This window comes from Triturus cristatus, chromosome 4_1, assembly GCF_964204655.1.
Source record: "Triturus cristatus chromosome 4_1, aTriCri1.1, whole genome shotgun sequence".
Classification (NCBI taxonomy): domain Eukaryota; kingdom Metazoa; phylum Chordata; class Amphibia; order Caudata; family Salamandridae; genus Triturus; species Triturus cristatus.
In genome coordinates, this window is record NC_140585.1 from 782362193 (window position 1) to 782388489 (window position 26297).

The 26297-nt window shown below is 45.8% G+C and overlaps 1 protein-coding gene across 2 annotated transcripts in view; it reads left to right on the forward strand.

Moving 5' to 3' along the window:
- The window catches only part of MON2 (MON2 regulator of endosome-to-Golgi trafficking), a 1036128-nt gene that overhangs the window by 815683 nt on the left and 194148 nt on the right, over positions 1 to 26297 (forward strand). For both annotated transcript variants that reach the window (XM_085653355.1, XM_085653354.1), the window contains exon 27: positions 1180 to 1323. In XM_085653355.1, coding sequence (XP_085509481.1) covers positions 1180 to 1323 — 144 coding nt within the window. The remainder of the gene's footprint in view (positions 1 to 1179; positions 1324 to 26297) is intronic.

The following is a 26297-nucleotide window of genomic DNA, read 5'->3' on the forward strand; positions in this document are numbered from 1 at the left end:
TTGTTCAAGTAAAGTCGTGCTTGCTTGTAAGTCGTCTTGAACATGCAAAGAAAATTCTGACCTGTTGTCTAAAGTATCTACAAAAGCAACATTTAGGTATCTATGGACCAGATGTAGAAAGGTTTTTTAATTCTGTGAATCGGGCTGTTTGTTACCGAAAAAAGGCCTTTTCCAATGTACCAAGGCCCGATTTGCAATTCGGTAACCTATCACCGAATTGCAAATTGGGTTTGCGATTCGGTATTAGGAAAGGACGTGTTTAGGGCGTCCCTTCCTAATACCGAATCGCAGTGATATGTGTGAATGTTTTGCTACCGAAATGCGGTTGCAAAACATTCACATTTTGCCACATACTTCAAGTAGGTGGTAACCCATTTGCAAATGGGAAGGGGTCCCTAAGGAACCTCTTCCCCTTTGTGAATGTTTGCAAAAACATTTTTAAAGAGCAGACAGTAGACCAACGGACAACTGCCTACTAATAAAAAACTAAAAGAGAAGTCTTCATATTGAAACGCATCACATTTTCCTTTAAGGAAAACAGACTTCATTTTAAAAACAAAAAAGTGCCTTATTGAAAAGCAATCACAGACATGGTGGTCTGCTGACCATCCCTGTGATTTTTGTGATTTTCAGTGGGTCGTAAATGGAGACCTACCTCATAAATATTAAGGAGGTAGGTCTATTTGCTATCCACTGTGATTCGCAAAATGTGCTAAACACACATTGGTAAATGGGTGTTTGTGATAACCAAATGGCAAATCGCAAGAATTTGCTATTTGGTAAAAGCAAACCATACACTGCGTACATCTGGCCCCAAGTCTTTTAGGTTCACTACTTCCAGTGCAACCTTCTAAATCCATTTTACAACACTCTTCTTTAAGGCACAGTTTAACTCTTCTAATACAGTTTGTTGTGGGAAAGAGACCCTATGTCCTGCTTCTAAATTGTTTCAGCCAATCTGTTTCTTCATTATGGGATTTTCTTTCTTGGACACTCCAAGGCAACCAAAAATTCCTAAACACTTTCTCTTGCAATACTCCAGACCTGTTGACTTTGCCAGTGCTTATTGATGATTGCCTGCAACTTCTGTAATATGAATTTTGAGTTTTCTGGACTGTGTGCATGTAAAATTTCCTGACACTACTTTTCAATTCAGAATTCATGATTTTCTTTTCTTAGGCCATCTGCATAGGGCCTGAAAACATGCAGGCCATGTACCCGGCAATCTTTGAGCAGCTCCTGGCATTTGTGGAGTTCTCCTGTAAACCTCCTCAGTATGGGAAAATGGAAACAAAGCACATAGCAAATGCTAAATATAATCAGGTATCTTTCTTTTTAAATGTATTCCCCATAATTAATGCCTCAATATAAAATTGTTATTGTATTACTTGTACCGTGGAGGTTTTGCTGGGAAAATTTCCTAGTTGTAAAGGAAAGCTTAAGTTCTGTTTAGGACATGTAGGTGAGGATTATGCATTTCTTCCTTCACTTTCTTTGTACAACAGCCAACAAAATTAGCAAGAAGAACAACACTTTCTGTAGAACAATAGCAATAACATAACAGAGGAAAATAAAACATGTGACTTTATCTTACCACTTTCACTCTCCTCCCCATCTTCCTCTCACGTCTCAACTTCCATTGGACACCTTATTATGTCACCTGCTACACATATATCTTTATGAACTCTCATGACTACTTCACACCTATTCTATTCCACCCATTGTCTACGGATCCATTGTCTCCATCTTCTATATTTATCCATAACCCTATACTCACATTTATTTTATAGTACGTCAGCATCTTCCACAATGTATTTGTTATAGCTTACGTTATGTGTTGAAGTATATTAACTTTAGTTTGTTGTCTGTGCAGCCCATGCTATTAGAATACATAAATTAATAATCGTGAGGGCAGTCACTTCCACATAGCTACTTCAAATACATGAGACTCTATATAAGGGCCCTCTCTGCTTCACCTCCACTGGCAGTATATCCACTATGCTTCTTTTTGCCCCGAAGTTGAAAAAAAAGTGCAACATAATAGAAATTGTCAAAGGTTAATTCCTTTTGTGCTTCTGGTCAGCACCAGTTTGACAATATCCCCAACAGTTTTGCCCTTTTATGGTATGTTCCAGAATCTTGGCATATCGGCAGCTCCAGGCTTCAGAGCCTGTACAACAGCCCTTCCCAGTTTGGGGCTGTGGCCCCAACAGACAGTGCCCAGATCATTAATGACAGCATACATCTCAATCCCCCATCTCGTGGGCAGCAACCTCATAACCTCTTTTGTGAGCCCCTGGTGACACCCAACCACCCTGTAGGAGGCAGGATTCTGCACTTTTTCTAGGAGTGGCAGAGCATTGCATCCCACAAATGGGTCTTTAAAATATTTTCTAACCACCCTGCCATTTCTTTTTGACCCACCTTACTTTCAACCTGCATCAGAGTGGCTTTTGGAGCATCACCTTTCTGTTTTGCATCAGGAGGTGCAGGCTATTTTGAGTAGAGGAGCCATAGAGCGGGTGCTGACCTCAGAAGTAGGGATTGGATGTTATATCCCAGCACTTTCCTTGTGTAGAAGAACGATGGAGGCTTTCGTCCTATTTTGAATCTTCGCCCTTCCAACACCTTCTTACGAAATTACAAATTCAAGATGCTCACACTGGCCCATGTTCTGTTTGCCCTAAATGCAGGGGACTGGATGATGGACTTGTTCCTGCTGGACTCTTATTTTCATGTACCCATCTTGCAGGCCCATAGCGCCATCAGCGATTCGTAGTAGGCCAGGAGCATTTTCAGTTTGCCATGCTCCCCTTTGGCCTTGCCAGTGCCCCTCAGGTGATCACGAAAGTGAGGCAGTGGTTGCAGTACATCTTCGGAGGTCAGGGTATACCAGTCTTCCCCTAGCTTGACAATGAGCTAGTGAAGGTGGGGCACCCTGTAGTCAGTCGTGGGCCAGCCCCAGACAACTTTGGGGTTCACAATCAACATGCCAAAGTCACACCTGACTCCTTCGCAGAGGCTGCTTTTCATCAGAGCCATTCTGGATATGGTGTGTTTTCGGATTTTCCCTCCAGATCAGTGAGCGCACAACATTAGAACTATGATCTAGATGTTTCAGCTTTGGTCCTGATCCGGATAGTGGCTCTGAGGCTTCTAAGTCTATTGGTCTTCTCCATCCTGCTCGTCGACCATGCTACATTGCATATACAGGCTTTGAGGTACGATCAGACGTCCTTGTGGACCCAGCACAAAGGGAACCTGTCAGATTCCATCCAGGTTTTGGAGGAGACTGCACAAGATCTGCAGTGGTGGCTGCTCAAACGCAATTGGACCAGCGACAGACCCCTCTCACTACCGCACCCTGAACGGAAAGTGGTGACAGATGTTTCACTGCTTGGTTTGGGTATGCAATCTGGGAGAGGTAGGGATCAGAGGAGTCTGGTCTATGGCGCAGGCCCAGATCCACATCAACGTGTTGGAGTTCCAGTTGATTTGCTTGGCGTTAAAGAGAAGCAGGTTCCCACGGATAACAACACGGCCATGTAGTACTGCAACAAGTGGGGTGGGGCCCAGTGTCCTGTGCCAGGAGGCTCTGCGCCTCTGGAACTGGCTGGGTCAACCTGTTAACCACCTGGCAAAATGTTTGAACGCCATGGTGGGCAAACTCAACTGGTGACACATAGCATATCACGAATGGCAGACACACCTGGAGGTGGGCCAAGGTATGTTGCAGCATTGGGGAGACCCCTGGCTCGAGCTCTTCGCCACCACTGAGAACGCACATTGTCAACACTTTTGTGAGTGGGAATTCCCTCGAAGGGTTTCTGTTGGAAATGTATTCTGCCTAGAGTGGACGGTGGGATGTCTGTATGTCTTCCCTCCTCTACTTCTCCTGCCTTGAGTTCTGAAGAAGATCAGAAACGACCAGGCCACGTCATATTAGTGGCACTGGATTAGACCAGGAGAGTGTGGTGCTGTGAGAAATTGGCTTGCTGGTTGAGGGGGGTGAAACCTTACTTAAGTAGCAACCACAACCCTTATCTCGGTGAGGCGGAAACCTATCCTAAATTAACCTGTGCTCAGCCCTCTGGTAGCTTGGCACACAGCAGTCAGGCTTAACTAAGAGGCAATATGTAAAGTAGCTGTGCAACACTTCAAACAGTAATAAAGTAAAAAATGCCACACAGAAAAGGATCCCACACGAAGTTAGAAAAATATGGCTATTTTTAATTAATGAAACCAGACCAAAATGACAAAAATCTAATCAGTTGAACCGGAGATGTGCATTTTTAAAGATTTTAGTGAAAATATCACCACAAAGTGCCAACTGTGGATATCTGGTTGTCCCAAACCGGACCAAAGTCACAAGTTGAGAACGACCGTGATTGAGCGCTGGCCAGCTACAGGGACCCAATTAAGCCAGATGAACAAAATACCTTGCATCCTGTTTAGCGGACCATTGCAATGGTCCACGTTAAAGATGTGTTGTTCAGCCGAAGCAAAGCATAGGTTCCGAGATTTGGCGAGGCTGCGATGCGAGGCCCTGTATTGTCATTGAGAATCCCGTCAGCGAGGGTTTGAGATGCGAAGTCCAGTGTCGAGAATGCGTTGTGCAGTCCAGGTGACATGATGTTTCCCGGCTGCAATGCGGAGTTTTTTTTTTATTTTTTTAAAACCTTTATTGAAAAAGGAAAACATGGCACATTACAGGTAGGCATCACATCGGTCAATACTGTTGGAATTACACTTACAATGGCATTTCACGTTACAAGGTAATGAAGGCCAAGAGCAGCACAGAAATGAAATATCAGTAGTTGAGTAGCAATTAAGGCACATTTGAGGAGACACAAATACACTGGCCCGAGGGGGGGAGTGGGTTCAGCGACACCCTCATGGGTCTCGTGCATGTCAGGACTTTGGGAGTCCGGCTTTGGGCTGTCAGGGGCTGGAGTTAGGCGATGAAAGGGGCCCATATATCTGGGAGCGTGCTGGCTGCAGGCATCAGATCCCAAAAATTACCTGCTCCTCCCATCAGCCCATATGCAGATTCGCATAGCTGTGGGGAAGGAGGTGCCTATCGCAGTCCCACATACCTGGTGGTAAAGATCTTCATTGAATAGGAAGAAATTACTCGTTAAACATACTTCCACCATCCTCAAGATCATTTCTGTGTGCGCCCACAATCTTATTGGTCTAGCCCCCAAGAAGTGTTTAATGGCTTTAAGACCATCCTTGTGCTTGATGCTGGTATATAATGTCGACACATCAATTGTGATTAGAAAATAGTCATCCTCCCAAGGAAGATCGTAAATTCTCCTGAGAAAGTCACCTGAATCTTGTATGTATTAGGGGAGTGACTGCACCAAATTACACAAAAACAAATCCATTGTAATTTGGTGCAGTCACTCCCCTCATACATCTTTACCACCAGGTATGTGGGACAGCGATGGGCACCTGCTTCGCCCCCAGCTATGCGAATCTGCATATGGGCTGGTGGGAGTAAGGTGATCCGGATGCAGTATCTGGTTGAAAGGGAAGAGCATATTATGCACTGGATTCGGTACATTGACAACTTATTTTTGGTATGGAAGGGCACAGAGGAGCAAGCGAAGATCTTTGTCAGCAAGATTCAAAAGAATGACTTAAATTTAAGCTTCACCAGCGATATCAGTAAGCACAGTGTAAACTTCCTTGACCTCACAGTGTACATCAAAGAAGGAAAGGTAGCAACTAAACTATACAGGAAACCTTCCTCAGGTAATACGTTGCTTCATGCAACTAGTTTCCATCCTACCAACTTGAAAAGAAGCATACCGTTTGGAGAATGTTTAAGAACGAAACGAAACTGCAGTAATGAGGAGGAAACTAAATTAGAGCTCACCCGTCTCAATAATAGATTTCAAAACAGAGGGTACCCTGACAATTGGATAAATGAGGCAATAGGCAAAGTGTCAAAGAGAAAGAGAGAGGAAATACTGTTCGAAAAAAAAAAAGAAGAAAAGCAGATCAGAAGACACAGGTAACCAGTGTCGTATGATAACTAAATACAGTGTTCAACAAGACGGACTGAGAGGCATTCTAAATAAACACTGGCACATAATCAAAAGTGACCCTGTTCTGGGGAAAGTAGTGCCACGGAGACCACAATTGACGTTTAGGCGTGCAAAGTCATTTAATCAGAATTTGGTAAGAAACACCCTGAAGCAACATCAACCTAAGGAAACCTGGTTAAGTAGAAAACAGGGGTTCCTGAAATGTTCTAAATGCAAGGCATGCCTATATGGAACTAATACCACCCAATATAAACCGGGGTTGTCCAGCACAATGAGAAAAATAACGGGCAAATTTAACTGCAAAATGGAGTTTGCCGTCTACGTGCTGCAGTGCCCTTGTGGCCTGCGGTACGTAGGCAGTACAATTCTGGAAGTTCATAAAAGAATTTGGCAGCATTTACGGGCCATTAAGAATGGCGATTGCACCTAGTTGCGCGCCATTTCGAAAAATTCTATGGTAAAGACAATAAAGGTCTCGCATATTATGTGATAGATGCAGTGGCAGTTGATAAATGTGGCCAGAACAGGGAAAAGAACCGTAGAAAACGTATGTCTCGCTACATAATTGAATTGAATTCCAGGCATTTGTAAGTATAAAAAAAAGGATTTCTGTCTCACAAGTTTTTATAGATAAAGATGAGGTTTTAAACTATGGTTTTAATAGGGAAGAAAGATTTTTTTATAAACAAACAGATAATGTTTTAAAGTGAAAGTTCTCAGTGGCCCACTTGGGCGGGGATTGTACACAATGGGTTTCTTTTGATTGTCAGATGGCAAAGATAGCCCACATGGGCTCGATTCTGAGAGGTTTTCAGAATATAATTGTGATAAAATTGCCCACTTGGGCGAGAGTGTGTTGCAGCAACACTAATTAGTTGCTGATACTAATCTTGTGAATTTGTTTGCCAATACGTGTACAGTTTGTAAATACTGTATAGTATGAATTGTAATTATTAGAATTTGTACCGCAACAAATAATTGCCGGAAATGAATTACGCACATGGAACAAGCTGTTTTGTTGACTGAAGACGATTATCGTCATAAAGTTTTTTCAGTTGTGTAACATCATTGTGAAAGAAACGCTAAGCAAAGGAAAAACTACAAGTCTGTTTTACCTTTCACCATTTTGTAGTTTATCACGTGTCACGTAGAAACCACATAGAAAAAAGTTTTAAAATGGCCGCTTTCAAAACTTTATCGGTGAGCAAGGAGCAGGACGCTCCGAAACGCATACGATTGAGGCTGAATAAAATACTTTTGCAGCTCCACACAAGGCATCGTCATCCTTGTTTTGAAAGGAACTGTGCACGATTTAACGGACCCGCTCGTGGCTGGTCCCATCAGACAGCGCGACTCGCGTTCAGCAGGCAAGGGAAGCTTGGAGGAATATATATATCTGTGAAGCCCAAACGCGTCATGGCGGCTGAAAGCACGAAAATAAAATAACGCTGCACAAAAGAATTGGAGTCCGTTCCGTTGTTTCTTCAATAAGGCTAGAAGAAAGGGAGTATCGAAAATATATATATATCTCCATATATCCTACTGGCGGTCGCCAGTAGGTAGTTATAGTTAGGACCTATTTTCCATAGGAAATCAGCAACATTCTATTCCCAATAAGTCTGGCGCCGGTTGACGAATCTTCGCGAAATTTTCCAAACTTTTGGCCAGCTCTGGTCCGCTCCTATCCTGAAAGTTTCGTGGTGATTCGTCAAGCGGGGGCTGAGAAAAAAGGGGGGTCCCAAAACGCGTTTTCCCTATGCAATTTCCCATAGGACCTGTTGATGCAGCTACAGCCCGAACTGCTGAACGGAATTACACCAAATTTGGCAGAAAGGTAGACCTTGGTTCAGAGTCGTGCCTTTTGCTTAAATGGTGTAAATCCATTCAGTAGTTCCTGAGAAAATCAAAAGTAAAATCACATATATATCTGGGCGGAGCCTAACCACACATCTCATCGTGAGATCTGATTGGCTGTCAGCACTTCATCCAAGAAGTGTTGGCAGCCATCTTGGGACCAATATACATGATAGCACCTCATTAAAAAGCATTGCAGTTAATTGAAGGTTTTAAAACTTTAGTTACATTATAAATCATTTTTTTTTTTATTTTTTTTTATTTTTTTTATTTTTTTTTTTTAAAACCTTTATTTTGGTAAATGCACAATACACAGCGTCTGCCTACAACCCCTCGGGGCCGGCCGCTATGACATATCAGAAAAGAATAAAAGAGAAAGAAAAAAAAAAAAAAAAAAAACCAATTGGGCAGAGCGCCGTTAAAGCAATCTCTGAGTGAAAGGTACCGTGTAGAACATAGAACAATAATGTCAGGATAAGAAAAGGTTTAATTTTATGATTTTGTCGAGTACAATGTAGTGAACTACAAAAAGAGTCGAGGCTGATCACTGACCAGGAGAGACATCACCGTTCACGGAGCACCCAGAAGGAGGCGTTATATAGGAAGGCATTTGTAAGGAAACAGGTGGCCACCATCCAGGAACTAAGAGCAAACGCTATACCACAGAATGATAGAGCACAATAAACTCCCTACTAACACTGAACCCCGACCCCGAAGAAACAAAGAAACATAGAAGAGAAAGAAACCGAAGAAGAAGAGAGAAAGAATGAGAAAGAGGGCCATAGAGACAAAGAAAAGACATAGAACACATCCCATCCCCCCACCCTGCATACCAGCGGAAGGCCACGGCCCACCCCCCCCCATTAGGCATGCCTGTCGCCCCAAAGAACCCCAAGTGGGAAAGAGAGTCCGGAGAGTGGGAAAGAACATCCCAGTCTCCGACTCCCAGAGAAGACAGGAGGAGGAAATTTTACATACTCCCGGTCACCACCAGCCCCATAAGCATCCCCCACTCTGAATATCATCAGCACAACTGAAATAGCAAGCAAAGCAGCAGGTGGGGAGACTCCATTCCAAATGTGCGAATAAATCAGATAATTAGCAGTCCCATCCTAGTCCCCGCCCGCCAATACGTACAGCAAACTAAAGGAAATCGCCCAGCCCCGGCCCGATCCTAAGCGGCCCCACAGATCCACCCCCGCAATCAACAATAGCAAATTACACGCATGCGGCACATCAGATACATAGACAAATATTCTAGTCCGGGTCATGCCAGGCGGTCAGGCAGGATCATCAAGGGAGGCAACATCAGCCCTGGCCAGAACGCTGAAACCCCACCAAGCATGGCCACCGCTGGGAGTGTACCTCAGGCAGAACAAAGGAGCAAGATGGCCGCTCCCGGCACAGAAGACGCAGAGGAAGAGGAAGCGAGAGTTCCCAATCATAGACCATCACCACATCGATAGTGACCAACACAGTTTTCCCCACAGAACGGCACACACTCCGGCGATGTTGAGGAAGCCGTGGCAACACTTGCAGAGGCAGAGTCTCAGCTTGTAAAGTGGAAGGGAGCTTTGTATCTGCAACTTTGTCATTAAAAGAACACTCGACACTGTAGCCAGGGAAAGGACGTTCCACAGTATCCCCCTGTCGCCACATTGTATCCGCCTCGAAGGGAATGAGAGGCATTGGGGGGTAAGACAACCGCAGTAATTCCCTGGATGGCATAGCGACATCGACCTTCCGCTCCAGTTCTCGAGTGTTTTCCCACAGTGTCGCCCTCAAGTCTTCCAGGGCTAGAAGGATATCACCATAGGTCAGGTCTGCTCCCCGCTTCAGCATGTCGGCAGTATGCAAAGGCGCCGCCGGGACACCCTCCAGCTCGACAGCAGGCAGGGCAGCCTGCGTCCGGGATATGGAGGCTTCCGTCTTTCCGGCGAGGTAGACCGGCACCGCCACCATTTTTGCAGTCAGCCCACATCGGAGAGGTGAGGGTGACTCCATTGGACGGAGGAATAGCATTTAAGGCAAGAAGAGATACTGCTCGCTATACGGGGCTCACACGATGTGAGAGCCCTCGGCTGTATAACAATGCGGGTGGTGGGCGCTCTAAAACGGATACCGCTCTGACCGCTGGTAGCATGACAAAGGAAGGGTCGCCAGCCCGGACCCAATCATACAGGAATTCTCTCCGTCGCGAAGAAGACTCCGCCAAGCCGCCCACTCCACAGCCGGTCACATTTCCCCAGGCGCCGGTCCGGCCCCAGGTCGTCTCACCGTACGTGATAAGCGATGTCCGGTGGCGGTGGTCGGGCCAGAGTGCATGGGCAAAGTCCAAAGTCGGCAAACTCTATGAATCCTCGACCAAAAAAGCCGGCGGGGACATCGGAGGAATGCGGAAAGTGTCAGCGCATTCGTGGTTACATTTGCTCGCGCTGTAGGCAGGATTAAAGATCAGGATGTCATGTAAACAGCAGACAGGCTGCGGAGCCGGGAGCTCAGACGTCCTGTCCGTCCGCCATCTTGGCTCCTCCCCCTATAAATCATTTGTTGATGGTACCATACTCATTTTAGGAATTGTGGTATGTTCTAAGGTGATTTTACCATGTGAAAAAGCCTTCTGCTGGGATATCATTAATCATGTTTGAGAGCAAACTATTTTCACATGCTTTTCCCACAGAGGTTTGGAAGGTGATCTATAAGCTAAACTGAGAGCATATTTTCTGTAAATTCACATTATCTTTCTCAGTCAAGTGAGAATGAAGTCTGACATTCTCAGTAAAAATGTACATCCAACAAAGGCAGAGACTGTCAGTTGATTCCTTTGTGTTCTACTGCAGCTTCCCAGAGTGTTCCAAAGAACAACTAGAGCGCTAACACTCCTACTTATGATAAACGTATGGCACACCTGAAGCCATCTTGATTGGAATAAAGTGGTAACTCTTAAAACATTTAATTTAAAAAGGAACAAAATAAGGTGGTTCATTTTTCCATAGAATGTATGATTAGTGCTGCAAAAAGAAAAATTAGGGCACATTTTGAGTGACTTCTCAAATCCTCTTCTATTTCATTAAAGAATTCTGACATGCAGACTGAAACATGCACTTTCAATACCAGCAGCAGACTTCCCTGGTGAGCAGTAGCTTTACTACAGTGATCTAATGAGCAACTAGAATGCGAACATTCTGAATTTATGGCAAATGTGTGACACATCTGAATGCCTTCTTCATTGAATCAAAGTAAAAAACTGACAGTATGCCTACTGAGGAGACTGTAGTAAATGAGGAAATTAGGAAACTTCATAACAAGTCTCCCAAGATGGCCACCAGAGACAAAAGAGCCCAAATGTAGCACAAATATAACCGAGATTTAGCCCAAGTATAGCCCAATGACAGAAATCCCAGGGTGTTTTAAAGAACAACTAGAGCGCTAACAGTCTTACTTATGACAAAAGTATGGCACACCTGAAGCCATCTTGATTGGAATAAAGCGGTAACACTTAAAACATTTAATTTGCAAAGGAACAAAATGAGGGGGTTCATTTTGCCATAGAAATTATGATTAGTGCTGCAGAAAGAAAAATTAGGGCACATTTTGACTTCTCAAATCCTCTTCTATTTCATGAAAAAATTCTGACATGCAAACTGAAACATGCACTTTGAATACCAGCAGCAGACTTCCCTGGTGAGCAGTAGCTTTACTACAGTGATCTAATGAGGAACTAGAGTGCTACCATTCAGAATGTATGGGAAATGTGTCGCATCTGAATGCCTTCTTGATGGAATTAAAGTAAACAAGCATTGAAAATGCAATAGGTCTCGCCCTCGTTTAAGTTAAAGCAATTCTGTTTGTAATTAGGTGGCTTTTTAGCTTTGCTTTTATTAGTGTTTTTCAAAATTTCATGTACATAACATGCATATATGTATATGTATGCATGCATTTATATTTGTATTTATATAGATATGCAGATTATATATGTTTATATATGTATATATATATATACACATACATATATATAAATGCATATGCATATATGTGCATATGTGTGCGTGTAGAGAGAGGTAGAGGTGTAGAGGTAGAGACGTAGAGGTAGAGACGTAGAGGTAAAGACGTAGAGGTAGAGGTAGAGAGGTAGAGAGTAGTAGAGAGAGAGGTAGAGAGGTAGCGAGTAGAGGATGAGTAATAGAGAGTAGAGAGAGAGTAGTAGAGAGTGTAGCAGAGAGTGAGTAGTAGAGAGTAGTAGAGAGAAGCAGAGAGTGAGTAGGAGAGAATAGTAGAGTGAGTAGTAGAGAGTGAGAAGTAGAGAAGTAGAGTAGTGGAGAGTAGTGTAGAGTGATTAGTAGAGAGTAGCAGAGAGTGAGTAGTAGAGAGTAGTAGAGAGTGAGTAGTAGAGAGTGGGTAGTAGAGAGTAGTACAGAGTGAGTAGTACAGAGTGAGTAGTAGAGAGTGATTAGTAGAGAGTAGTGGAGTAGTAGAGAGTGAGTAGTAGAGAGTGAGTAGTAGAGAGGGAGTAGTAGAGTGAGTAGTAGAGAGCAAGTAGTAGAGTGAGTAGTAGAGAGCAAGTAGTAGAGAGTGAGTAGTAGAGAGTAGTAGAGAGTGAGTAGTAGAGTGAGTAGTAGAGTGAGTAGTAGAGTGAGTAGTAGAGAGCAAGTAGTAGAGAGCGTGTAGTAGAGAGTAGTAGAGAGAGAGTAGTAGAGAGAGAGTAGTAGAGTGAGTAGTAGAGTGAGTAGTAGAGAGAGAGAGTAGTAGAGAGTAGTAGAGAGTGAGTAGTAGAGAGAGAGAGTAGTAGAGAGTAGTAGAGAGTGAGTAGTAGAGAGAGAGTAGTAGAGAGTGAGTAGTAGAGAGTGAGTGGTAGAGAGTAGTAGAGTGAGTAGTAGAGTAGTAGAGAGTGAGTAGTAGAGAGTGAGTAGTAGAGAGGGAGTAGTAGAGAGAAGTAGAGAGTGAGTAGTAGAGTAGTAGAGAGTGAGTGGTAGAGGGTAGTAGAGAGCAGTAGAGTGAGTAGTAGAGAGTAGTAGAGAGTGAGTAGTAGAAAGTAGTAGCAAGTGAGTAGTAGAGAGTGAGTAGTTTAATTTGAAAGGAACACAATGAGGAAGTTCATTTTGCCATAGAAATTATGATTAGTACGGGAAAAAGAAAAATTAGTTCACATTTTGAGTGACTTCTCAAATCCTCTTCTATTTCATTAAAAAATTCTGAGAGGCAGACTGAAACATGCACTTTCAATACCAGCAGCAGACTTCCCTGGTGAGCAGTAGCTTTACTACAGTTATCTAATAAGCAACTAGAGTGCTAACATTCTGAATTTATGGCAAATGTGTGACACATCTGAATGCCTTCTTGATGGAATGAAAGTAAAAGACCTGAAAGTATTTCCTACTGAGGAGACTGTTGTAAATGAGGAAATTAGGAATCTTCAAAACAAAAGAGTCTCCCAAGATGGCCACCAGAGAAAAAAGAGCCCAAATGTAGCACAAATATCACCGAGATGTAGCCCAAGTATAGCCCAATGACAGAATGTCCCAGAGTGTTTTAAAGAACAACTAGAGCGCTAACAGTCTTACTTATGACAAAAGTATGGCACACCTGATGCCATCTTGATTGGAATAAAGTGGTAACAAAAAACATTTAATTTGCAAAGGAACAAAATGAGGGGGTTCATTTTGCCATAGAAATTATGATTAGTGCTGCAGAAAGAAAGATTATGGCACATTTTGACTTCTCAAATCCTCTTCCATTTCATTAAAAAATTCTGACATGCGGACTGAAACATGCACTTTGAATACCAGCAGCAGACTTCCCTGGTGAGCAGTAGCTTTACTACAGTGATCTAATGAGCAACTAGAGTGCTACCAATCAGAATTTATGGAAAATGTGTGACACATCTGAATGCCTTCTTGATGGAATCAAAGTAAACAAGCATTGAAAATGCAATAGGTCTCACCCTCGTTTAAGTTAAAGCAATTCTGTTTGTAATTAGATGGCTTTTTAGCTTTGCTTGGATTAGAGTTTTTCAAACTTTCATGTACATACCATGCATATATATACATATATGCATACGTTTGCATGCATTTATATTTATATAGATATGCAGATTATATTTAAATGTGTATATATGTATATATATATACACATACATATATATAAATGCATATGCATATATATATGCATTTATATATGTGCATATGTGTGCATGTACAGAGAGGTAGAGGTGTATAGGTAGAGGTGTAGAGGTAGAGAGGTAGAGAGTAGTAGAGAGAGAGGTAGAGAGGTAGAGAGTAGAGAGCGAGTAATAGAGAGTAGAGCGTGAGTAGTAGAGAGTAGTAGAGTAGTAGAGAAAGTATCAGAGAGTGAGTAGTAGAGAGTAGTAGAGTGAGTATTAGAGAGTAGTAGAGTGTAGTAGAGAGTGAGTAGTAGACAGTGAGTCGTAGAGAGTGAGTAGTAGAGAGTAGTAGAGAGAGAGTAGTAGAGAGTGAGTGGTAGAGAGCAGCAGAGAGTAGTAGAGAGTGAGTAGTAGAGAGTGAATAGTAGAGTAGTAGTAGAGAGAGAGTAGTAGAGAGTGAGTAGTAGAGAGTAGTAGCGAGTGAGTAGTAGAGAGTAGTAGAGAGTGAGTAGTAGAGTAGTAGAGAGTGAGTGGTAGAGAGTAGTAGAAAGTAGTAGAGAGTGAGTAGTTGAGAGAGTAGTAGTAGACAGTGAGTAGTAGAGAATGAGTAGTAGAGACTAGTAGCGAGTGAGTAGTAGAGTAGTTGAGAGTGAGTAGTAGAGTAGTAGAGAGTGAGTAGTAGAGAGTAGTAGAGAGTCAGTAGTAGAGAGTAGTCAGTCAGTGTCAGTCAGTCAGTGTCAGTCAGTCAGTGTCAGTCAATCAGTGTCAGTCAGTCAGTCAGTCAGTGTCAGTCAGTCAGTGCCAATCAATCAGTGTCAGTCAATCAGTGTCAGTCAGTCTCAGTCAGTGTCAGTCAGTCAATCGGTGTCAGTCAGTCTCAGTCAATGTGTGTCAGTCAATCTGTGTCAGTCAGTCAGTATTTGCTAGAGCAGCTCTGCTGACCTGGTTCTCTGGCTCTAAAGCAGCTCTGCTGACCTGGTTCTCTCTCTAAAGCAGCTCTGCTGACCTGGTTTCTCTGGCTCTACAGCAGGTCTACTGACCTGGTTCTCTGGCTCTAGAGCAGCTCTGCTGACCTAGTTCTTATGCTACAGAGCAGCACTGCTGATCTAGTTCTCTGGCTCTACAACAGCTCTGCTGACCTGGTTCTCTGGCTCTAAAGCAGCTCTGCTGACCCAGTTCTATGGCTCTGAAGCAGTTCTGCTGACCTGGTTTCTCTGGCTCTAGAGCAGCTCTGCTGACCTGGTTCTCTCCCTCTAAAGCAGCTCTACTGACCTGGTTTATCTGGCTCTGCAGCAGCTTTGCAGACCTGGTTCTCTGGCTCTAGAGCAGCTCTGTTGACCTGGTTCTTAGGCTCTAGAGCAGCTCTACTGACCTGGTTCTCTGACGCTAAAGCAGTTCTGCTGACCTGGTTCTATGGCTCTAAAGCAGCTCTGCTGATTTGGTTCTCTGGCTCTAGAGTAGCTCTGCTGACCTGGTTCTCTGGCTCTAAAGCAGCTCTGCTAACCTGTTTCTCTGGCTCTAAAGCAGTTCTGCTGGCCTGGTTCTCTGGCTCTAAAGCAGCTCTGCTGACCTGGTTTCTCTCCCTCTAAAGCAGCTCTGCTGACCTGGTTTCTCTGGCTCTACAGCAGCTCTGCTGACCTGGTTCTCTGGCTCTAGAGCAGCTCTGCTGACCTAGTTCTTAGGCTCTAGAGCAGCCCTGCTGACCTGCTTCTCTGGCTCTACAGCAGCTCTGCTGACCTGGTTTTCTGCACTCACGATGCACGCACCCGACTTCGCAAAAATATATTTAAAAATAATATACGTTTATTATAAGTACAAATATATTATTTTGATGAATATCTTACATAATCTCTTGCCTTAATATGTATATTAAAGACACATACATATCATTTTGAAAACAAGAAAATTAATCAATATTTCAGTTTTAATTAAAAAAAATAAAATTGTGCAATTTTCAGAAAAATATATAATGTTATTTAATGAATAAATATTTATAAATACACAGTTAAAAAACTGTAGAAAATCAGTACTACAAAAAAACAGATATAACTACTATCACACTTAAAAGTAAGCATTTAAAAAACCTTTGAAATTCACTGAAAAAAAACATAGGTTTCAGAGACGTTATAGGTAGAAATTAGCATTTAAAAAACCTTGAAAATTCACAGAAAAAACCATAGGTTTCAGGGGTGTTATAGTTAGCTGCCCATTTCACTCATACAAAACCATAGAAAGTCCTCCGTTATAGTTAGTTCTGCTAACTATAACTCACACGCCCACAATGCACTGCTGATGATGTCACATATTGCATCATTCGTGACATGGTCAGTGACATCACTGATGACATCACTGATGACATCTCAAATGACATCACTGATGACATCATCCACTTGACAATCTGATACACCTCATCATACACTAATATAACCTTTCATCACTCACTGTAAAATACAGAGTACCATATTTGAAACCATTGACACACCAATACCAGTTACTACATACCCACTCACTGATTCCTAAGTCTACACACACAATTACCCATTCAACAACAAAATCATCTATACATGCAGTCATTAATTAATAGAACACTATCAAATGCACTTATACACATATATAGACATTGACACATCAGCAGTTATCTTAGTCGGTTTTGCAGTCATCCTACTCAGTTTATCGCACTTAAATTTACTCACTTACACAATTATCCAACAACACCTCATTTATTCAGACACATAGTAACTCATCGTTAATATATTAAAAAAGCACCATTACAATTATACACTCATTCATATAGTTACTCTCACAATCACTGACTCTTACACATACTTATTTATATACACCAACTCTCACATACAATGTCTTTTATTTTTTTACTTTGATGAAGATGTACAACTTAAACATATATTCGCTCACCAACACACAAATAAATACACTCAGTCACCCAAACAACTGTTTCCACATGCACTCTTAAACCCATACACCTAGTCAATCAACCATTCACACATCTATGCATAGAGTTACACACAACCCATCCAACCACACACAAACTCAGTGGCCCATACAAATACTCACCCAACTAATCAATAACTAATATACACACTCATGTAGTTAGTGACCAACTGATGCAGCATGTTGTACAACAACAGAGATAGTGCTGCACACATTCACATAGTTTAGTTACTAATCCATGTATTAAGTGAGACACTTTTAATTACTCACTTAAAAAGACAGTCAGACAGCTACTAAATCCTCCATCCAGACAGTTATATATCCACTCAATCTTCAATACAGATTGGTATATATATATATATAATACATATTTAAATTTCAAACTAAACCATATTCAGTGGATGATGTCATCAGTGATGTCATTTAAGATGTCATCAGTGATGTCACTGACCAAGTCATTAATGATGCAATATGTGACATCATCAGCAGTGCATTGCAGGCGCGTGAGTTATAGTTAGCAGAACTAACTATAACGGAGGAATTTCTATGGTTTTGTATGAGTGAAATGGGCAGCTAACTATAACACCCCTGAAACCTATGTTTTTTTCTGTGAATATATATATATATATATATATATATATATACACACACACACACATATATATGTATACACACACACACACACACATATGCATATACACACTCACACATACATACACACACACACACACACACACACACATATATATATATCTCTACCTTAACAACTTATACCAAGTATATGCCTTTACCACACCTGCATTTGTGCTGTAGTAGCAACGCGTTGTTACAACCGTGTTGTAATGGCAATGCGATGCATTTGTATTCTTTGTATCATCATACATTCCCAGCTGAAAGTGGGGAGCACTCTTTACTAAGGCATAAAAACCTGGAGAGACCATCCGCATCGGTGTGTTTTGTTTTCCATGACGGCGTTCTACTGTAAAGTCAATTCCCTGTAGGTAGTTAGATCACCTCAACAGTTTTGGCTTCTCACCCCTCATCTGCCTTAGCCATTTGAGGTATCTGTGGTCTATCTGATCCCAGAAGTGAGCACCAAACAGGTATGGTCTCAACTTCTTTAGTGCCCAGACCACTGCAAAGGCTTCTCTTTCTGTTGCACTCCACCAATGTTCCCAGGGAAGCAACCTTTTACTGATGTAAGCTAAAGGCTGAGCCAGGCCCTCTGCATTCAGCTGTGAGAGCACGCCCCCTATACCATGCTCTGAGGCATCTGTCTGTTGGCACAATTAATTCTTTGGAGAAGTCAGGAGCCTTGAGCACAGGTGCTGTGTACATGGCATCCTTCAGGTATCAAAAGCCTTCTGGCATGCCTCCGTCCAGATCACCTGTCTGGGCTGCGTCTTAGAAGTCAGCTCTGTCAAGGGTGCAACAATGATGCCATACCCCTTGACAGATATCCTGTAATAATGGGGGAGGGCTATCTGGATTTTAGGGGTTTGCCAAACCATGATGGTTTCGATTATGGCCTGGAGGGGCTGCACCTGCCTCCTCCCACTTGGTGACCCAAGTACTCCACTGAATCCTGCCCTATCTGGCCCTTACTGGCCTCAATAGTCAGGCCTTCCCTATGCAGAGCTTGAAACACTTCCCTGATGTGCACAGTGGTCCTTCCAGCTAGAGCTGAGGACTGCAATGTCATCTAGAAAAGCGGCATTGAAGTTCTCCAACCCAGCCAGGACCTGGTTGACCAACCTCTGGATGGTGGCAAGGGCGTTCTTCCATCAAAAGGGTATTATCCGGAACTGGAGGTACCCTTCTGGGGTAGAAAACGCAGACATTTGTTTGGCCCCCTTGGTCAAGGCAATCTGCCAGTACCCAGATGTTAAATCGAACGTGCAGAGAAACTTGGCAGCTCCCAACAGATCTGTGAGCTCATCAACTCTGAAGATGGGGTGTGCGTCAGTCTTGGTGACTGTATTGAGCCATCTGTAATTTACACAGAACCTAATTTCTGGGGTGGCACCTGAAGGAGCAGCCTTGGGGACCAACACCACTGGGCTGGACCAATGTCTGGTTTAGGGCTCAATAACCCTAGGTCCAGTATTTTAGAGACTTCCTCCTTAATGCTGGCTCTCAACTTGTCAGACTGTGTGTAGATATTACAGTTCACAGGCATGCTGTCCCAAGTATCCATATCATGGGTGCACCATGTAGTGAGTCCTTGGGTAAGGGAGAAGAGTGAGGCAAACTGGCCTAACTGGCAGCGGTTTCACTGCTGTTCTAGGGTCAGGGTAGGGGAGAGTCTGATGCCTTCCACTGAGTCCTGATCCTTAGAGGAAAGGAGGTCGGGCAGAGGTTCACTCTCTTCCTCCTCTCCATCGTCTGTGCCTAGGGGCATGGTTACCGCGGATCTCTCGAAGTGGGGTTTGAGACGAGTAATGTGCAAGACCCTTAGAGGGTTTCCTGGAAGTCTTGAGGTCCACCAGGTAGGTGGCCTCACTCTTATGCTCTTTCATCTTATAGCACCCAGTTCATTGGTCTTCAGGACCTTGGGCTCTACGGGCTCCATCACCTACATTTTTTGGCTATATTGAAATTTAGCCAGAGAGGCCTTCTGGTCATACCACCATTTCATGACTTCCTGGCTGGCTTCTAGAGTCTCTTTGGCTTGCTTCTCAAAACGCTTCATCTGGGTACAGAGTGACAGCATGCAGCTGACCACATCCTGGGGAGGCCTTTCTGGGAGCTTGCCCTCCTTCACTGAGAGGTCCTCTTACAGATTGCCTGTAGAGAAGTTCAAAGGGGCTAAAGCTAACTCACTTCCACAGTTCTTCCCTGTAAGCAAACAAAAGGCACGGCAGGAGGACGTCACACTTCCGCCTAAAGGGCTCTGACATGCCCATAATCATGCCTAGCTGAAAGAAACACGTTAGTTAAAGATTCCGTACCTTCTAATTACCCCTAGGCGTCAGACTGGATCTGGAATTCTTTTTCGTCAGCAGTACCTCTGCGCGTCGGAAGGTGGCGTCGGTCGGCTACGTGTCCGTTGTCATCGTCGGGGTCGCCAGGATGATGTCACGGCAGCTACTTAGATGCCGACCTCGCGCGCTGACGTCAGTTCTTTCTTTTTCTGCGCCAGACAGCACAGATCCGGGAAGAGCGGTACCTCAGTCCTCCTTTGACTAACTTTTTCTCGACTTTTGTTGACTTCTTTTTCGAATCTTCGACTCTGAAGGTGCACGAGGGATGTATGTATGTATGTAGGAAATTTATAGAGTGCAGGAATCACCCCCGAAGGGGTATCTCCATGCTAACATAGAAAGCGGGACAGACCAGCACGGACTCCCATAGCTCAAGCCTTGAATAATTCTGTCTTCAGGAGTTTTCTGAAGCGAGCAAGACTAGGACTGTTACGTAAGTACTCTGCCAGAGAATTCCAATATTTTGGGGCCAGATAAGCAACAGTTTTGCCTCTTGATCGTATTTTCTTTAAACGAGAGATCACCAGCAACCCTTTGCCTTCTGATCTGAGACACCGGTTGGGGCAGTACACTTTGAACTTATCCGCCATATAGCTCGGGCTTGTGCTATAGACAGCTCTGTGAGCGAAGCAACAGAGTGTAAACTTTATTCTCTGGCGGATAGGAAGTCAATGAAGAAATGTTAGTAATGGCCCATGGGAGGTACGGGGTGGTTTGCTAAGAGCTAGGCGTGCGGCCACATTCTGGACGATCTACAATCTGCTAAGAGAAGACTCGTCCGCAGATGCCAATAAAGCATTACAATAGTCCAGGCGACCTATAATCAAAGCCTGAATTAAGGTTCTACGTACAGTGAGGGACAGCCACATGAACACTCTACGCAAAAGGCTCAGGGTATGATAGCAGGTCCCGGTAGTGGTCATGATTTGATCTTTCATCGATAACCGTACATCCAGCCGGACCCCTAGATTTTTGCCACCGAGGTTGGAGAGGGGGGTGGGCCTAACACTGTCGGCCACCACTCAGGGGACCAGGAAGTTTGTGCCACACCAAACAGCAGGATTTCTGTTTTGGCTGCAGTTAGCTGCAAAAGTGTTCCATCATCCAATCTGCTATGGCTGACATGCCTTTTGCAAAACGCTGATCGACTAACTCCATGTCCTTATCAAAGGATGCCCGGTTTCAAGGCCTGCGGTTCCTGTCTTCGCATGATGTCGGTGACGGAGCCGCACAGCGTGTGTCTTTTTTGCTTGGAGCGTGACCACGACCCCAAGTCGTGCTCCGACTGCCGGTCGATGGCGCCGAAGGCTTTGCGGGAGCGGTCCCGAAAACTGCTTGAGCAGTGGCAGTCGGCCTGGATCCAGATCGGCGCTGGTTGACCTAGTTACACCTCCACCGGCGCCGCTTCCTTCGGCACCACTACCGTGGTCGGCCCCACGGCCGGCAACGACCCTGACCTCAATCTCGACGTGGACACGGAGCCGGACAGGCATCGTCTGACGCCGGTCCCTGCACCGAGTGGGGTTTTTGGGCCCCTGTTCACTCCAGGAGCCTGAGTGGCAACCAGACGATGAGGAGGAGGACTGAGAGGGGTCAGGGGATCCTTTAACTGATCAGCTAGGTTCTTTCCAGGACTGGAGAGAGGAACTGGGGGATGCCAGTGGTTTTGACACTTCACCCGACCATGGCATGTTGTCTCCTCCTACCGTGGCTACGGAGGAGGGAGCGTCATACGCAGTGGTGTTGCGTAGTGCGGCTGAGGCTCTTAACCTCTAGCTTCCTACAGTGGTGGTCAAGACTAACCTCCTGACTGAGCTGCTTCAACTGGCTGCGAGTTCTTCGGAGCCCCTGCTGCCGTTTAATGAGGCCCTCACCGACATCCTTTTGGGCACGTGGTCCTGGCCCAGCACGGGGGCTCCCGTGGACAGGATGATTGCCCGATGCCACCGCCAGGCTCCTGGTGACCCCACTTTCCTCTTCCAACACCCCACCCCGGAGAGCTTGGTAGTCAAAGCCTCCACTTCCAAAAGTGCCTTCCCTACCGCTCCACCGGAAAGGGAATCCAAGATGCTGGACCACCTTGGTAAGAAAATGTTCTTTACCGCCAGCTAAGGACTGCGGTCCATAAACATTGCATGTCTCTTGGGCCGTTATTCCCACTCGGTGTGGGAAACAGTGGCGCAGGTGCTGCCTCAGTATCTGGAGGAGGCCCGGGCATTGCTCTCCCAGGCTGTTGCCGCCGGGAGGGATGCAGCAAAGTTTACAATACGTTGTGGGCTGGACACCACCGACTCTCTGAGTAGAACTATTTCCACGTCAGTAGAGCTTCGTCGCTACACCCGGATAAGGTCCACAGGCTTTTCATTGGATGTTCGCAACACTTTGATGGACATGCCTATTGATGGCCGTCGCCTTTTTGGGGACTAAGCAAACAACGCTCTAGAGTGTTTCAAGGACTCGCGGGCTACGTCCAAGTCCTTGGGCCTCTCCACCTGCCCTGTGCAGTCTGCTTTTCGCCCCTTTCGTGGCTACGGAAGCGGTTCCCCGCTACGTCCCGCCCAGAGCCAGAGGCCGCAGCAGGTTAGCAATCCTTCACCCGGCCGGGGACGTGGGAACAACCGTCGTGGTTCCGGGGGCCAGTGGGTGGGCCAGTCTACTAACCCTCCTATTCCGACCTTTCAGGCCCATCAAACGCCAGTTAGCGGCAGGATCCGCCATCACCTCCCCCACTGGCGCACCATCACTTCGGACAGGTGGGTTTTGCAAATAGTCCGAAGGGGCTACTCACTCCCCTTCAAGACTACCCCTCCAGCCATGCCACTGAGATACCACCACATGTCGGAGGATCATCTGGCCCTTCTGCAGCAGGAAGTTATGGCTCTCTTGGCCAAGGGAGCCATCGAGCGCATTCCTGTCCCAGAAGTCGGTCGTGGTTGTTACTCCCACTACTTTCTGGTTCCCAAGAAGGACAAGGGCCTGCATCCTATCTTGGATCTTAGGGACGTCAATCGCTTCCTCTGGAAGGAGAAGTTCAAGATGTTGACGCTTGCTCAGGTCTTGTCTGCCCTCGACCCGGAAGACTGCATGGTAGCGTTGGACTTGCAGGACGCTTATTTCCACATCCCCGTCCTGTCGGCCCCCCGGGGTAACCTACGGTTCACAGTAGCCCACGAGCATTTTCAATTTACCATGCTCCCTTTTGGCCTTACCAGCACCCCCTCGGGTGTTCACGAAAGAGATGGCGGTGGTCGCAGCTCATTTGGGGGTTTCAGTCTTCCCTTATCTCGACGACTGGCTGTTGAAGGCAGGCTTGCCCCAAGCAGTCGTCTCCCACCTCTAGACTACGGCCAACATCCTGCATTTGCTGGGGTTCTCCATCAGTGTGCCGAAGTCACACCTGAACCCCGCTCAGAAGCTCCTCTTCATCGGAGCGGTTCTGGATACAACGCAGTTTCGGGTTTATCCTCCCAAGCAGCGAGTCCGGGATATTCGGGCTATGATTCCGATCTTTCAGCCTCTATCCCGGGTTTCGGTCGGATGATCATGAGGCTGTTGGGCCTCATGGCCTCATGCATCCTGCTGGTCGATCATGCCAGTTGCTGCAGTGGGACTTGAAGTTCCAGTGGGCGCAGCATCAGGGGAATCTGTCCGATTGCGTCCAGATCTCGGAGGGCACTGCACGACAACTGCAGTGGTGGCTCACAAAACCAGGATTGGGTCGATGGCAGATCCCTCTCCCTTCCCCAACCAGACCACACTGTGGTGACGGACGCATCCCTTCTGGGATGGGGCGGCAACATGGGAGAGGCGGAGAGCAGAGGCCTCTAGTGTCCGAAGGAGTCCGGGCTTCACATCAACCTTCTGGAGCTCCGGGCGATTCGTCTTGCACTGAAAGCAATCCTTCCCTCAGTCCGGGGAAGAGTAGTGCAGGTGCTCACGGACAACACCACAGCCATGTGGTACTGCAACAAACAGGGCGGGGTGGGGTCGTGGACCCTCTGTCAGGAAGCCCTGCGCCTCTGGACATGGCTGAAACAACAGGGCATATCCCTGGTGGACCAACACCTGGCAGGTTCCCTGAACACCAGGGTGGATGAACTCAGCCGCAGGTGCATGATGGATCACGAATGGCATCTTCACTCGGAGGTGGTGCAAGGTCTCTTTCGACAGTGGGGAGGAAGAGAACACGCAATATCAGCAATTCTGCGCTTTGGAATTTCCAAGGCGGCACTCGCTAGGCGACACTTTTCGTCTCGAGTGGAGTTGCCGTCTGTTGTACGCCTTTCCGCCTATACCACTTCTACCCAGAGTGCTGAAGCAGATCAGGCACGACCAGGCCCAAGTCATTCTTTTGGCTCCGGATTGGGCACGAAAAGCCTGGTATCCCGAGCTGCTCAACGTGGCCATCGATACTCCAATCAGACTGCCTCTTCGGGAGGATCTTCTGTCGCAGCAGCAGTGGACGGTCCTCCACCCGAACCTGTCCAGTCGCAACCTCTTTGCGTGGAGATTGAGCGGCAGCAGTTGACGTCTTTCGACCTGCCTCCCGAAATCTGTGACGTTATCTTGGCAGCCAGGCGCCCCTCCACTAAAACGGTATACGCCTGCCGGTGGAACAAGTTTGTAGCATTGTGCACAGCAAAGGCTGTGGATCCCCTTTCTGACCCTCTTTTTAAAGTTCTCTTGTTCCTTCTTTCTTTAGCCCAGCGGGGCTCTGCTCTGGGCACTATCAAGGGCTATCTTTCAGCCATATCTGCCTTCCTTCGGCTGCCAGATCAACCTTCTCTTTTCAAGTCCCCGGTAGTTAACCGTTTCTTAAAAGGCTTAACGCATCTCTTTCCTCCAATCCCATTTGTTATGCCTCAGTGGAACTTGAATCTTGCTCTTACCTATTTAATGTGCGCTCCCTTTGAGCCGCTTCATAACTGTCTCTTAAGACTCTTGACTCTTAGAACTGCTTTCCTAGTAGCCATCACTTCTGCTAGAAGGGTGAGTGAGCTCCAGGCCCTTTCTTCCAAACCTCCTTTTCTGTCTGTCCATCCGGACAAGATGGTTCTCGGGACCCGTCCATCCTTCCTTCCTAAGGTGGTCACTGCCTTCCACATCGGGCAGACCATTACTTTGCCCACCTTCTTTCCGCATCCTTCGAAGGAGAAAGAGATGCTCCACTGTCTGGACCCAAAACGTGCGCTCTCCTTCTATCTGGATCGCACAAAGCAGTTCCGGGTGGATGGCCAACTCTTTGTTGGGTACGTGGGCGCAAAGAAAGGTCGGCCCGTACACCAATGCACCATTTCTCGATGGGTCGTTTTGTGTATTAAGGCATGTTACTCTCTTGCTGAATTGGAGCCTCCAGTCGGGCTACGCGCCCATTCCACCAGGGCGCCGGCAGCCACTACTGCCTTGGGAAGAGGAGTTCCTCTACATGACATCTGACAGGCGACCACGTGGGCATCGCTGCACACGTTTACAAAACACTACTCCCTTTCCTGAGAGACAGCTTCTTTGGCCGTTCTGTTCTCCAGGACTTTCTGGTGTGATCTTGGTTCGCAGAACCACCACAGGGGTTGGTATTGCTGGGGTATCTATTCTAAGATAAGGAATCTATAACTAACTTGTTTCTTTCAGATGAACAAGTCACTTACCTTCGGTAACGATATATTTGTAAGAAACGTTAGTTAGATATAGATTCCTTACCGCCCCACCCATCCTCCCTGTTCTGAGAACTGATTTCTAGGGTTAAGGACATCCTTTCAGGGCCCTAGTTTTCTGCACCAGTGGTCAGTGTCTTGCATGGCTCTGAGTTTCTGGCGCGGAAAGTCGTGTACAGAACTGACGTCAGCGCGTGAGGCCTGTAGGAGAGTAGGGTCTGCTTTCGATGTTCACCCCCACTTTTTGCTTTTGCTTCACTGGTTTTTAGGTCTCGGCTGCGAAGGCTGCGCTTGCGCAGTCTCGCTCCGAGATTTAATGATTTGGGAGAAGAGGGGCTTGAACCCGCCCCTCTTCTCCCCTGTTCTCCATTGGCTGGCCTCGTAAATGCTGGCCAGCCATTTGGAGAAGAGGTCCCGTCACTCCAATCATGCCCCGTCCTTTTCGGATCGGGGGGGCGTGTTTTTTGCGAAAAGTTTCAGGGAGGAGACAACAGCAAAACACGCCCCCGAATCCGAAAAGGATGCTGCCTTGGCGGTGGTGTCTTTCGGTGCCCTCGTGTTTTTTTAGGACTTGCACAGTGTACTTCACACTTTTCCATATTCCTTCTTGTTTGTTTTCATTGAATCCATTTGTTTTTTTTAAACCTTTTTTCCCTTTCCGTTTTCTTTCTTCTCCCATTTGTTTTAACCCTTCACTCTCTCA